Consider the following 15371-nt stretch of genomic DNA (forward strand, 5'->3'; position numbering starts at 1 on the left):
TCCTATATTAAATAACACCTGACGCACCAAGCCCCCTCAGGTTATAGAATATAGGGATAGCAAGTTGAGTGAAAGACACGAGATGGACACCACTCAGCTATCAATGCACACACAAATAGTCACAGTTGTACAATGCAGAGGTTATTACAGACAATAATACTGCACTGGACTAGCTTACACAGCTATATAGTCAATAGATATAACACTACACAGTAAGAAACTGGATGTATATCACAGGGTAATTGTACTATAAACCCCTGACTAAATGCACTCTGTCTTACTAACACTGACTAAAAAGGCAGGTAGAATACTTAAGTGTCATGTAAAGGCACAGCGCTGACAACCAGGCGGCTTTACACAGGAGGATTTGCCCAAGCAGTCCCAGGAACAGTGAGCTGAGGAGTAATGGTGCCGCAGACACTGACAGGGAGTGAGGAAAGACAGAGATACAGCTCCAGGGCGGGAACACTTGCTGGAAATGGCGCCCTGGGGCTGGGGGAGGGGCTTCAGGTCTAAGCCTTATCCCCCTTGCTGGCAAAACCATCGGGTACTGTGGGCAATATTAAAATCGGTTTTAAGAGAAAACCTGACCTGCGCCCATGCCTTGGTGATCTAGTGGGATCGCCTGTATCCACCGCCAGCGCGCGCGGCCCGCCTCCCACTGACCGCGCTGGATCGCGATAAAGACCGGGTCCCGCGAGCGGGACCCACTTACCACCTCCCGAAGCGCGGCCACGCGATCCTGGAGAGCCCCAGCTGTGTGTGCCTAACGTGAAGTAAACCTGAGCCTCCGCTTTAGGTACCCGGCAAACAGGGCTCGGGAGTGTACAGCGCCGCTGGGGAGAGCTGGAGCTGCAGCAGAGAATGTCAGAAGACATTTACCCCTGCTGCTGCTCTTGAAGTCTTCACTTTTTACGTCATAAAAAGCTTTTCTTAGGGCTGCCTGGAGCAGCACCTCTGTTAAGTGCATGCTTACTGCAGCACTAACTGACAAACTGAGCTCCTGTGCTGGGAGGCGGGGTCATAGAGGAGGCAGCGCTGTGCATTCTGGGAACAGTCAAAGCATTGAGCCTGTTGGTGACTCGGATCAAGATCCTACTCTACACCCCATTGTTCAGACTTGTGGAGCCCAGTGTACCTCGCAGCAGAAGTGTGTGTTTTTTGTGCATGTGATATATCGCATGCGATGTATCACAGGGAAGTGTGACTGGCATTCTCAGGCACTCCCAGCCCCCGTAACCCTCTATCCAGCCCATCAGATATATCTCATGGTAGAACTGTATGCCGTAAGATATATTGCATGCGATGTATAGCGGCTTCATCAATCGCATGTGGTATATCTTATGCCAAAATAGCACAAAAGTACCAAATCGTATGGAATCACTCCCGAGAAGCTCCCGGGGGAGTTCAAGGGAAACTGCATCCGACTTCAGCCTCAGACATATCGTTGTAGTGTATGGGGCCCTTAAGTATACTGGTAGGTATCACAACAGTCAAATTGGGGTATCCTGTTAGCCATGGTAAATTCCCGCGGCTTATGCTTCGCAAAGCAACATCTCAGATAAGTAGCACATGGGTCCGGGAACTTATCCCAGATCCCATGTGTTATTGCCCGAAAACTGGTTATTTACTGCACGGTAAAAACGGGATATAATTGGATAGCTCGATAATACGAACAGGCTACAAAGTAAAATTTTGCTGTGCAGTAAATTAGTGCCGGCAACAGGATACTGCCCAAAGGATTGCCATCTTATCATATGAAATCCAGAACAGATATTCCAGGCAAACAGTCGGAACACATTATCTTAACACTAAAAGTGTTAAAAAAAAGAAAAACAAAACAGGCCCAATCACATTTGTGTTACAGAAATCTATTTGTCTTTACTAGATGTACTTGACACAACACAAGACAATTGTTGGAAATACCAAGTTAGAAACATTTTCTTTTAATAAAATGTCAGACTAGGTAAACGTATTAACAGACGTCTGGAGCGCGCGGTGCTGGAGCCATCTTTCCTCTCACACAGCCCTAATAGTGCTATCCTGAGGCGTTAGGGTTTCGGTTTAAAAAGAAGATTTGTGTTAGTGAGTTATATGGTTTTTTAAAAAGAGGAAAGATTCCGATCCGCTTTCCCAACAGCAAAGCTATGCCAGTACTATCATTACACATAGTGGAGTATGTACGTAGTGGTACGTAGTGACACAAGGAATAAGATACACTGCATTTGGTTGCGATGGAAGTTTATAAAACATTGTAGTCCACAGATACTATCCACATATTTCTTCTTAAATTATCTTTTCAACAGATACATGCGGGAGCTCTTCTGGGTGTGTTAGGTCAGTGCTGGTCTCCTCTGGGGTCAGAAGCTGGGTAGCATTTAGCCAGGGATGCGATTTGCAGCTTCTTCCTCTGCGTCTGCTCTGTTGGCATTGATTTCTGCTAGTGTCCTGGCAAAGCGGGTCCATTCATCATTGCGTGGCACTGAAATTTGCTGCGAAGTACAGATCAGGAATAGTCAAGTTTACATTACACAAAGCTTTCCAAACACACAGGATTCTGCACCGAGAATTCTGACTGGCATTCTCAGGCACTCCCAGCCCCCGTAACCCTCTATCCAGCCCATCAGATATATCTCATGGTACAATTGTATGCCCAAACGCAAACCCACACAGGCCACCCCAAGTAAATGAAAATAAAAAAAATGTTTAGTTCCACATTATCCCAGCTGTTTGGCTATAGTCTGCGTCCAACTTTACACCACTGCTTTTCAGACAGCCATTTCTCAGGGTTAATGTGCATTACTATGAATAAATTAAATAGTTCACAGTATATGAGGAGTTTATTTCCGGTGAAATTGAATTGCCTGCGATGTAGGGGTGATGCCCCATTGGGATGGTCCCAAACGCCGGTAACAGCACCCTACATCGCACATTTCACATCACACCCATAGGGAGCACAGGAAAATGGACAATGTTAGGCTACCATATGTACGGGTTATGTAAACCTGCAAAATGTGATATATAGATGTGCCCTCTTCCAGCCTTGACACAATGAGGTGTCCCGTGGGAGATGGGGTGCCTGCATACTCTCGCACCCACAATTTATTCACACTGCATGGTAAAACCGCAGGTGCGAGCATCGGCTGCCTAGCGGGGCATGGCATTGCTGCAATGTGTTTGCCCAGGCGTACACATCACAGCACCGATGTAAGAGGACATATATGTAAGATCATTGTAACGAAAGTGACCCCTCAATGTGTTATAAGAAGCAATGTAACAACCATTTGCATAATTATTGAGCTTGACACAAGTAGCCGGCCAATTCCCCCTGTCGGAATACTGATCATCGGGATGTTGCGGTTGGTATTCTGACTGCCGGCATCCAAACCGCCGGCATTTCAATCCCAACCCATAAAGAGAAGTAAGCAGATCACCCATAAATGGGAACATGGTAGATCAGTCAGACACAAGAGACGTTCTGGAAACGCGATGTGTACGACCAGACATACCTCGCCCACATCATATATGAAGATCTGTCCTTCCGAATCTCCCACTGCGATCTCTCTCCCAGAGTGAGTCCATCGGACGCGGTTCAGTGCAGGGTTTCCATCCACTGTAATGCTGGCCGTAGGCACCTGTACACAAGACAAGTTACACTTACATTAGCGCTCACGCACATCACCAATAACACTAATGCATGCGATGGGGACATGGCGAGTGCATGCGATCTGCATAACACAGATATGCTCAGGCAGAACTAGGAAGAAAAGGGAATGCACCAAACAGTTATGTATACAGAAAAATGTCTGTATAGTAGAGTCTGCCATGTTGCTTTCGTAGTCACAAGCTTGTCCAACCACACGGCTCTGAAGCAGAGACTACCAAATTATATAGTTCCGATCACAGTGCTGGAATCAGGGAGTACTGAGCAACTGTGGTCGAGCGCATATGATTATTAGCGGCTGCAAAGTGGTTACTGAGTTACCGTCTGAGTATCTTGCCTCGGGCTGATCGGAGTGCTGGAATATATATAGCCTTAGTATGTTCCTTGCTCACCTCTGTGTCGTTGTTAAGGTTCCACAAATCCAGTCGCCCTACACCATCCACACAAGCAAACAGGGCTGGGTGAGTGGGAGACCACATAACGTCATACACATAGTCTGCATTGTCTTCGAATGAGTACAACGGTTTGTTATTCTGGAAGGGAAGAAAACAGAATCTTAGTGCAAGATGACAGTACAATAAATGGAACATTTTCTAGATACAGTGCACAAAATATAACTAATTAATCAGCAGATTAAGGGGAACATTTACTAAGCAGTGATAAGAGCGGAAAAGTGAGCCAGTGGAGAAATTTCCCCATCAACCAATCAGCAGCTCTGTATCATTTTATAGTATGCAAATTATAGATGTTACTTCAGTGCTGATTGGTTGCCATGGGCAACCTCTCCACTGGCTCACTTCTCCGCTCTTATCACTGCTTAGTAAATGTACCCCTAAATACATTGCAAGGAATGGAATCACAATTCCCAAACACATATAGTTGTAGAGTTATAAACAGAAACCAATGTGGTTGTGTATATGATTTATGAACAGGTCTAGAGGGCATTGGGGGGAGATTTGACTGACATATAAAAGGTATGTGAGGAGGTCCTCAGGGCATGTGGAGGGACCAGATGGCCATATAAAAAAACATATGGGGTGGTCTTTTGGTATGTTTGAATGTCTGAAGGGCAGTTAAGAGGCATGTGGAGGGATCAGATGGACACATTAGGAACATATATGTTGGTTTGATGGCATGCAGGAAGGTCTGGTGGCATTTACGGGGCATGAAGGGAGGTCTGTGGGGGATTGGATCTACATGTGAGGGGCATGCAGGTTGATGGCATGTGGAAACTAGCATGAACTAAGAATATAGGGAAGTCTGAAGGCATGAAAGAGGCATGTGATGATGTCTGTGGGGCATTTAAGCAACATGTGGGTATGTCTAATAGCATGTGATGAGGTCTGAGGGGCATTTAAGCGACATGTAGGGTGGTATAATGGCATGTGGAGAGATCTGTGGGGCATTTAAGCAACATGTGGGGTTATATGATGGTATTTAGTTAAGCCTAATGGGAATAGCTCTTTTCGGTCTCTACGCTTGGCTCTGGGACTGACTGCTTTGTCAGCCTTGCAATAATAAATAAATAGAAAAATGTCTAAGCAGCTAAGATAATCACTACACAGTAAAGAAGTGGAGGTTATATCCCTTCCCACACGTGGCAGCTGTGAATCAATGGATCACCGCAGGACCTAAAGCTGGCTACAAGGTATGAAATATGTTTTACAGAGTGCTGCTTAGCAACCCAGCATACTGCAGATACTTGCTCAGTACAGGAAAGAACAGGGTGAATCTTACTAGCCCAAAAACAGAACACAGAATTTTCATTCTGAGTTGAGAATTGAAATAGAATGTGAAATATTCATGAGAAACTTGAGACATTGTACAAGGCCAGAGGAAGTACAGATGTGTCACTATTAGACACACATTATAGAAAGACACTTTTGCTACGGTAGTCAAACATCCCTTCTCGCCGCGCCATCCAGCTTGCACCAAGCAGAATTTTTGCTTGAATTTATGTTTTCATTTGATGCTTCACAAGACTTCGCTGATTCATTTCATATGTGACACTTGTACATCTGTGTGCGAAGGAGTCTGACTCTGTATACAAAGTGCTACAATGCAGCGGTCACGCCTTTTTCACACCAAGTTCTGTTGTGCTACATATGCAGATTCAGACTCTGTCACACACAGATACAGTACACAAGTGTCACATATTAAACAGCGCAGTCTCGTGAAGTGGTTTTGTTGCACACATTCAAGCAAGAGAGACACTTGACACTGGTCACTGGCGCCAGGCGTCTCATGCCACACGGCGTAAAGAGGCTAGGTGTATGACGACACATCTGTACCAGTGTCATCAGATTACTCAAAAAAATTAATATAGTGCTCAGAAGTACAGAAAAGCCGCTGTAAGCAGCTGCAGGCCAATGACTGTAATTCTATGTGAGACAACTATCACAGGTTACAGTAATTGGAATACACCAGTGTTGTGTGGTCAGGTGAGACAAAGCCGCTCCTGTCGGTATCCGTTCAGATGGTCGACCATGTTATGGTCGACAGTCATTAGGTCGACCACTATTGGTCGACATTGACATGGTCGACATGGACGACACATGAAAATGGACGACACATGAAAGGCCGACATGAGTTTTTTTTTAACTTTTTCTTCTTTTGGGGAACTTTTCCATACTTTACGATCCACGTGGACTACGATTGGAACGGTAATCTGTGCCGAGCGAAGCGGTAGCGGAGCGAAGGCACCATGCCCGAATCATGGCGAGCGAAGCGAGCCATGCGAGGGGACGCGGTGCACTAATTGGGGTTCCCAGTCACTTTACGCAAAAAACGACACCAAAAAAGTTAAAAAAGCTAATGTCGACCTTTTCATGTGGCGACCATTTTCATGTGTCGACCATGTGTCCATGTCGACCATGTCAATGTCGACCAGTCATACTGGAACCCTCCTGTCATACTGTGGAGTTTTGACTATAAAAATTATATGAAAAAATACAAAGATAGTATAAATATCTTCTTTGTATTATTCTAATTATTTTTATCGTCAAAACTATGGGAGTAAACTGTAGTGTGACAGGCAGCGACTCCCCCGCCTACCTTGTCTGCACATCTCTGTTCAAAGCTCTCCAAATTCCCAGCAGTATATACTGCTACACCGGTGTATAATGCCCACATGAACCCTCGGGTTCATAGATGTGTGTGTAAATCCGGCTCTGATATTAGCCAGTGCCTCCTAGTATTTACATCACCGCATGTCACTGCTGTACACAATGCAAAACTGAGCAGGTTGTTATACCCGATCCCGGCGGTCACATGACCAACACCGTGATTTTCAGAATGCTGACAGAGGACAGTGGAAATAACCTACCCCAATCCTGACCCGCCTGGAGTAGCGCTAGAGCTAAAACAGTAGGGGGTGGTGGCTAGGGCTAAGTCACAGGGGTTGACTGCTTTGGCTACCCCCCCCCCCCCCTCTAGTGTCTAACCGTCACCCCGATACTTACCCTCAGGATGTCGGTGTTCCGGCGCCAGGATTCTGAGTGGTGTCGGGATTCCAGCGTCAGTCACATGACTCCCGGCATCGCAACCACCAGGATGCTGACCGCATCCCACTGAGCACTGGTACTGTTTATCACTGGTGCAGATTGTAAGCTCTCACGAGCAGGGCCCTCTCCCCTCATGTGATTGTCCCTCTTTTAGACTATCTTCTACTCCAACATCACCTAACTTTCTGTTTCTGCCACTTTGTCCTACATTGTCTTGTACTGTAAGTCACTGTTTACTTGTTTTGCTCATTTGTTTGTGTACTTTGTTAGGCGCTGCGGAACCCTTGTGGTGCCATATAAATAAACAACAATAGTAATATACATATAAAGTGTTTCTATAGACAAATCTAATATGCAGGAACTGTTTGTTTTGTGTGAGTGTGTGTGTGTGTGTGTGTGTGTGTGTGCGCGCGCGCGTAAGTGTGTGTGCGTAAGTGTGTGTGAGAGGGGGAGCGATGTGGATATAGGACAATGACATCGTACAGCAACAAAAAGAAAACACTGACTATAAAAGATAAATATCCTTTTAGAGGTGCCTTAAAAAAACCACAAAGATAACTACCAGAAAGGTGTTTTGTTTGGGTTTGTAGTAAAATGGGATCTCTTCTGCAGGGTTATATACATATTTTGCAGAAGGATGATTACTGGTTTCTCAGCAGCAGAGTGCGGAAATGGTGGTTAGAGCGCAGTGTGGGTTTATTTTACTATCTAAAGCAGCACTAATACTTACATTTGAAGATTGCTACCTTCCCTATTTTTCTGCCTAATTACCTGCCTTACAAAGTACTGATATTGCTACACTTAAAAACAATTTATTGACAGAATTGCTGCCATGAATGACGGGTGAACATCAAGGAAGCTGCCTGAAGTATTATTTTGTCTAAAATGCACTTTTTTTTCCATAATGATTATAGATAAATATCTTTTATGCACACACTAAACATTTTTGAATGTCATCTTTTGCTAAAAATCATTTTCTCAAACACTTCCCAAGAAAGTGAGAGGTAAAATATTGTTGGCTTTCAATCATGACCCAGCGAACAGTCAGAAAGGGGTAGGAGGGGAGGGGGGGCTGGCGCATAGCTAAGGAATAAACACATTTCAGTTACTAGTAGCAGGTCCAAATGATAGCACTTGTATCTACATAGCCATCAACATGTCCGCTAAGAACACATGCATTTTAATTATCCATTTTGCTCAGAAACCTAAAGCCTGTATTCGGGGGAAGAAAGCTCTTGTATTGGAGGGTTGTACACAGGACGCTAGATAACAGGGCAGTGAAAACCTTGTCCGCTTTCCGCAGAGCACGGATTAACCCATCTCACACCATCCCTGTCGCATAACACAGTACTACGCAATTAATGAGCTTCACTGACAAATGCATTTTGCCTGTCACAAACAGTAACAGGTCCATTCCCTTACATTATTATTTGGACTGTTAAGAGTCAAGAGACTTTTCAATAAATCTTTAAATTACATATAGTAAATGCTTTACTGCAGTGTGTATGAGGTCAGAGGACAAATGCTATTATTCAGTTATAGCCACACCTACGGGGAGATTCAGTGAGCAGCGGGCTGCACCATGTGGCCTCTGCTGCCAGCACAGGGCGTACTCAATGAGAGGCTAGCGTCCAACCCGCGACTAGCCCCAGGGCAGCACTTATCTGGAGGGTGCAACTCGCAGCTAACTGAATCTCCCTCTAGTGTTACCAATTAATTTACTCATTAATCAGTGGTACTGTAGAATGAAATATCGTACAAGTAACATAATTTGACTGTTTTATAACACACAGAAATTAGCTGCAAAAGGACTGCAAAACCACCAACTGCTCCTTATGACAGTGCCTTATTGTAGTGGAAGCAGATGCTTTATGGCTGGACTAATCTTTGTTACAGTGCACCCGGATAAATCACTAGGAATTGGTGACATCACAGATACACTCATGATCAATATTCATGAGTGATGGTTTCTAGCGAATTGCTGGGTTACAATAACATGAAAGTGTGGGTGACAACGGTACTGTAAGGTGTTGCTTTCGGCAACGCATGGAGAGGCAATCGTTTTGCTGGCTGAACTAAGGGCCTAATTCTGAGTTGATCGCAGCAGCAAGTTTGTTAGCAGTTGGGCAAAACCATGTGCACTGCAGGTGGGGCAGATGTAACATGTGCAGAGAGAGTTAGATTTGGGTGTGGTGTGTTCAAACTGAAATCTAAATTGCAGTATAAAAATAAAGCAGCCAGTATTTACCCTGCACAGAAACAAAATAACCCACCTAAATCTAACTCTCTCTGCACATGTTATATCTGCCCCCCCTGCAGTGCACATGGTTTTGCCCAATTGCTGACAAACTTGCTGCTGCGATCAACTCAGAATTACCCCCTAAGTCACAAGGCTGCAGACTAGTAAACTACAATGACCTGGTACTTCGCTTACGTCACTGGATTCCTAGTGAACTTTTTGAAGCTGCATTTGCTATAGGTTGTAAGTGACTGATGCACTTTGCAGAGGTCATTTCATGTTTGAGCTAATACATGTTGTACACAGTGCCAAGTGCACTATTTATGCCCATCACTGCTCCTTCCACACTGGAGATACTGTAGTATTAAATGTTTCTGTGTCCCTGTGCTAAATGCAAACACCGGCTGCAGAGACTCGCTCAGGAGCATGCAGCCAACATTTGTCCCTTGCACATAGCTTGCAAAGATATGTCATGTGGCTTCCTTAGGAGAGAGTGTATTGTGGGGGGAAGGTGTGTGGGGGGGGAGTTAACGGGGTGCAATGTTAATTTTAATGAGGTGCACTGGACACTACGCAAAATGTCTTTTAGCAGAAACATGACAGGTCCTCTCTCTAATAGCAAAGTCGAAAATAACCAGTATGTGCCCATGTATGTTGATACAATACTTTGCTGTTAATGGGACGACCTGTTATTGGTCTTTTAGAAACGTAGAGAATGATCTTTGTTGTTTTCCTAGGGCAAGAAAATGACCGTTCATTCATTGTGCTACCTAAATCAGTACTTTCGTAATTCAAAATACATCCTCAAATTCTACTGTACCTAGCTGAAAATTGTCCATCCTCTGTGCAATCCAGAAATTCAAGGCTCAGGATACACAGTACTAAGCGCTACTTAGTATTTGGGTAAAAACTAATTTAAATGCTACAAACCAAAATGTTACCAGTTTTGTTTGGAAGATGTTATTGAAACATAAATAATGGCATGATAAAACATTTTTTTTTTTAAAAACTACCAAAAGTAAAACATAGCAATGAAAGGTAGTCTCTTTAACAGCAAAGTACGTTTTTATATATATTTTTTGAATGAATAAGCAAAACACACCATGTGAAAGGCATTAAAAGAATTACAAAATAGGAAGCACTGCGAAATAATGCTATGTTCTATAAAAGGACAAGAGCAGATAGGCAGATGGTAACAGAAGACTATATCAGCTCTACTAAACACCAGGGTACTGTACAGGAAACCTCTTCATTTGATTCCAGAAACATTGGCATTTACATTTCAAATGAACAGTCAGGTTGGACTATTTTAAAGTAGTGGCCATGACTTCATTTTATTTCTTTGTCAGTGTTCTGCCATAAGCAAATCTGTACCAACCTTTGTTGTCCACAGTTTCACTGTCCAATCAAAAGAGGAAGTAATGAACAAGTGGGAGACGTCCACAGCACCCACAGCTGAGTGGCAGTGGATTCCTGTAATTGGTCCTTGATGGCCTTCAAACATTTCACTTATACCAGCTTTACTATAAGAACGACACAATACACAATGTGACACTGATGCTAAAAACAAACAGATAATCATAATAAATATGCTCTTGTGGAAGGGGATTTAGCGCCGCTCTCAAATAATCAGTGCACTGTAAGGACTAAAAGATATTTTTTAAATGAATACCCCATACTGATCTGGATTCATTTGTGAGATACACACTCTGCGAGAGTATCTAAAACCACAGCGACCAATCATTAGCAGTCATGTCACGTGCAAGGTAAGCAATTAAAGCAAACGTTTCACGTGTTGCAATGGTTTTACCTCTTTCACTAATTAGCCACGCCGAGAGTGCACATTCATCACAGATGTAGCCATGATGAGCGTGGCTACATCTGTATTATTCAGAAACTACCGTCAGTCATAGGCATACAAGCACGGTGAGGGGGTATTTACAGCTGCCCCCCCAAAAAAATCTTCTTAGCAAGCAGCTCTATTTATGACTACAATAGCAAAAATATACGATTACTAGAGCTGCCGCCACAACATGCAGCTTAAGGGACAGAGTGGAGCTGCTGCACATGCCCAGTGGTAGCAGCTTCCTCTAACAAATTTGCTGTGTGTATGGATCTGAGCGCTCAATCAGTGCACTGGACCAAAAAGTAGCTACCAAGAGGAGGAGACCGGCTCCTTATCATGAGGTGGAAGAATGTGCGCTTAGAAAGAGCAGTTCTGTCTCCTACTGGTTCTATTATGTTTGTGTATTTATTTATTATGGGATGTTTAACCTTTTCCTGACCACTTATGTTATTTATATTAGTTACATAGGTTTTAAACAGCTTATACTATAGACCATCTATAGTGTTAATTATTTATCTCATGCACTAACCAGTGCATAAAAAAGACCAGTGTGTTATCTATATATGTTCAGTGTCTGTACTAGGGGCCTAATTCAGATCTGATCGCTGGGCTGCGTTTTTTGCTGTCCTGCGATCAGATAGTCGCCACCTACAGGGGGAGTGTAAATTCGCTGTGCAAGTGTGCGATCCCATGTGTAGCTGAGCTGCAAAAAATCATGTTGTGCAGTCTGTGCGCAACCCAGGACATACAATTCCAGTGTGATAAAATCAGGCTGATCGGGGCCGGAGCTGAAGTCAGACACCCTCCCTGAAAACACTTGGGCACGCCTGTGTTTTTCCAAAACACTCCCAGTAAACGGTCAGTTACCACCCACATACGGCCTCTTCTTGTCAATCACCTTGCGAACGCCCGTGCAAACTGATTTTTCGCACCATTCCGTCCCTGACCGGCGATGCTCCTTGTTGCTGTGCGACGCGCCTGCGCATTACGGTGCATACGCATGCGCAGTTTGAACCTGATCGCCCGCTGTGCGCAAACGCTCAGCAGCCATCAGATCTGAATTACCCCCTAGGTTCTTCTACCGCTCCACCAGGCTCCCACACTTGCTCCAAGGTTCAGCAGAGTGGGAGATTGCGGATTGCATTTGGAAATCCCCCTCTAGAAATCCTGCGTTTGCCACGGTCAGTCACCACAACACAGAAATGGTTGCCAGAAGGTATCCCAATATATGTATGTTCCACTCCAAACAGTTTAGAAGGAAAAAAAAAGTTTAAAAAAAGTACCAAAATAAACAATCAACCCCCCCAAACAAAGAAAAGTAACAACTCGTATGTGAGTAGTTGATGTGATTCCTTTTTGTCCAGCCTAAATGAGGTAATAACCACAGTTCTTGCTGGTAGGTCTTACTGAGTGCCATGAAAGAGGCTTCATCCCCTCAGTTCTCTGAATTATAATAAGGATGGGTTTACCTTCCATGGCGGCATGCTGTGTACACAGAACCTTCTTCACTGCCCACCACAAAGTTGTTGACATCTCCCACAGGGAAGGACATACAGGTGACAGCTACTGCCTTCGATTGCTTGTGTACGAGCTCCATGCTGTCCTGAAAAGACAGAAATGGATTCAGAAGTCTCCTTGTACCAATTACACCACATGCCGTGTGAAGGCTACTCAAGGCTTAGGTTTAAGATTTGACAATTATTATAGGAAATAATAATACATATCATTTGTTTTGTCTTAAATGGACTAGGAATTAAAGGGGATCTGTCACCTATACACAATGTAGAGCCCCACATTAACAGTAAGCATGCTACGGACGGGTGACATGTCTGCTGCAGTCGGAGGTTATGGGTATACATGACAGGCAACTCACTTGGGTCCAAGAACAAATGTAACGGCAAATAATTATATCTTGTATTGACCGCAGCTTCACTGTATTACTGACCCAAGCCGAAGCTAAGCTATGGTCGCTAAGGGAAGCCTGTGACGCTGTGTAAACCAACTTCCAGATGGCCTCAATTTTCCCTTATGTAGCTGCCTTTGGAAGGGGAATGGTAGTGGTCTTGGCTGCATGAGCTATGGGAGCATAAACCTGAAGCAGAGATTTCCACTTCTTGCTAGCGAGAGCATAAAACTAGGGCAGTCTGCAAAAAACTTGAGTCAGGCTTGGTCCATACTTAAATGGGCCACCCAAGTAAGGAGAAAGAAAGCCTGTGACTTCAACCACCTTGCCTTCTACCTGGGAGGAAACCTCAGTGTCTGATCCTGTAAATTCACCAGGTATCCCAGAATGCTGCAGATTGACAATCTCCTTGGAACAATCTCTCCTAGTAGCATTCTGGATTCTTGGTGGATACTCCTATAGCCTGTTGATCAACAAATCTGGTTGCTAAAGGGACTGTCTTGACATACAAGATCCATGTACTGGTAATACATTGCTGCTAAAATTGGATTCCTTATGGACACAAAGGAGAAAGTCCTAATTTAAACACTGATTAATACAGGAGCCAGTCTGATATTGCATAATATACCAAAACACATGTGACCTAGTTAGTGGTTACTCTTTATACCTTGTGATTTTCTTTTTTGTAGTTTCTAATAAATGTGCATTTTCTATACCATATACAATCCATCATATATTAATTGTATATACTGTATTAGTGCTGGTATCACTACTTCTTTTCCTCTGCGCCAATCCACAGCTGCACACAAAGTGTTGTATCCCATGCTCTCCTCTGTGGAACAATATGAACGTTTCTGAAACCCGTAGTTTGGAGGGCAGTTCTCCCTGGATTTCTTTTGGGGTATCTGCAATAGACCAACTCTACAAGTATGGGGGTCTCCATACCTTTGAATATTTGTCCACCCAACATGCTATCTCTATACACTAATGTTTATGGCTATGCCTTGTCTGCACAGTGGAGGCGCTCTGCAACTCTCTGAATTCCCTGTTCATACATTAGTTCGCACTATGCCCCGTCGTAAGAAAGTTTCTGTTCTTTACTCCTCTCCTCCTCTGGGACTGATGTTTTGGTTGCTCTTTGTGCAAAATAGTTGGTAGATTTGGGTACAATTGATGATGATGAGTGGGATCATGTCCTAGGCTCCCCACGGGCCACCACAGCTTATGCTAAATTTCAACAGATCCAACCTTATATTTTACAAATTGTTTCAAATTGGAGGATCAACATCTGATACCGCTCCAGCTGCTGATTTTTGGCATCTCCCCTGGCTGTTCCCGCGTGTATTTGCCTTTTGGGAGGCAGTAACGACATGTATACCCAACACTGGTATTCAGATCCCTTTAATAAACCCACGTATTTGTATATTTGGACTAGACTTACAGGATTTTCTCTCTGCCCGTCTCCACCTCTATGTTAATAATCTCCTTACATTGTCCTGTGTTTGTATAGCTCGTACCTGGATAGCCCACGACCCCCCCTCCTCTGCAGCCTGGGTGGCGTTCGTTGACACCACAATTCCCCATGAGCGCTTCATGCATGCATAACGTCATTGCCTAGTGAAATATGATTAGATATGGGGTCTCTGGAAGAACTCTTTTATACATTCTTAATAACACAGCCTAATTCTTGTTTTATGGGTCATTCACCAATTTTGTTTGCTCTTGACACTTGCCGACCTGCTTCCATGTATACCTGCATTTACCTGTTTTCAGCTATTCTCTTTCACAGAATTATTTTACCTGTTTTATGGAATATACGTGAATTGTGTTGACTTTCACTATCCTAACCCAAAATTGGTACTCCTTGATTGATGTGATCTACCGCATAGTATGATAATTCTGTTATCTATCCCATTACGAAATATGTTGGTATTTCTGATCTGCTGACTTTACCGCATGAAATGCACATACCTTCTGTGTTTTGTACTTGTTATGTCTTGTCTTGTTTTTCTGTGTGTTTATAAATAAAATAAATACTTGATTTTCAAAAAGTGTTGCAGCCCATTCTATAGGCAGAGGGCGGAGGTCCCTGCTTGGCTCCCTAGAACATGCAGCAAGCTGTTTCAACTCTACAAGATATAACTCTAATCTTTTTGGTTTTGGGAGTCAAAACAAATAAATCTCTCTCTCGCCTATATCTGCCTCTCTAGATGAGA

General features: G+C 43.8%; 1 protein-coding gene across 6 annotated transcripts in view; it reads right to left on the minus strand.

Annotated features, from left to right (window-relative positions):
• Positions 1–1855: 1855 nt before the first annotated feature.
• DYNC1I2 (dynein cytoplasmic 1 intermediate chain 2) overlaps positions 1856–15371 on the minus strand; it is a 178937-nt gene continuing 165421 nt past the window's right edge. For all 6 annotated transcript variants that reach the window (XM_063933473.1, XM_063933472.1, XM_063933476.1 and 3 more), the window contains 5 exons: positions 12722–12855; positions 10785–10929; positions 4057–4197; positions 3510–3635; positions 1856–2492 (listed from right to left, as the gene is read on the minus strand). In XM_063933473.1, the coding sequence (XP_063789543.1) occupies positions 2379–2492; positions 3510–3635; positions 4057–4197; positions 10785–10929; positions 12722–12855 (660 nt within the window). In that variant the 3' untranslated portion in view covers positions 1856–2378. The remainder of the gene's footprint in view (positions 2493–3509; positions 3636–4056; positions 4198–10784; positions 10930–12721; positions 12856–15371) is intronic.

Source organism: Pseudophryne corroboree, chromosome 7 (genome assembly GCF_028390025.1).
Source record: "Pseudophryne corroboree isolate aPseCor3 chromosome 7, aPseCor3.hap2, whole genome shotgun sequence".
Taxonomy (NCBI): Eukaryota; Metazoa; Chordata; class Amphibia; order Anura; family Myobatrachidae; genus Pseudophryne; species Pseudophryne corroboree.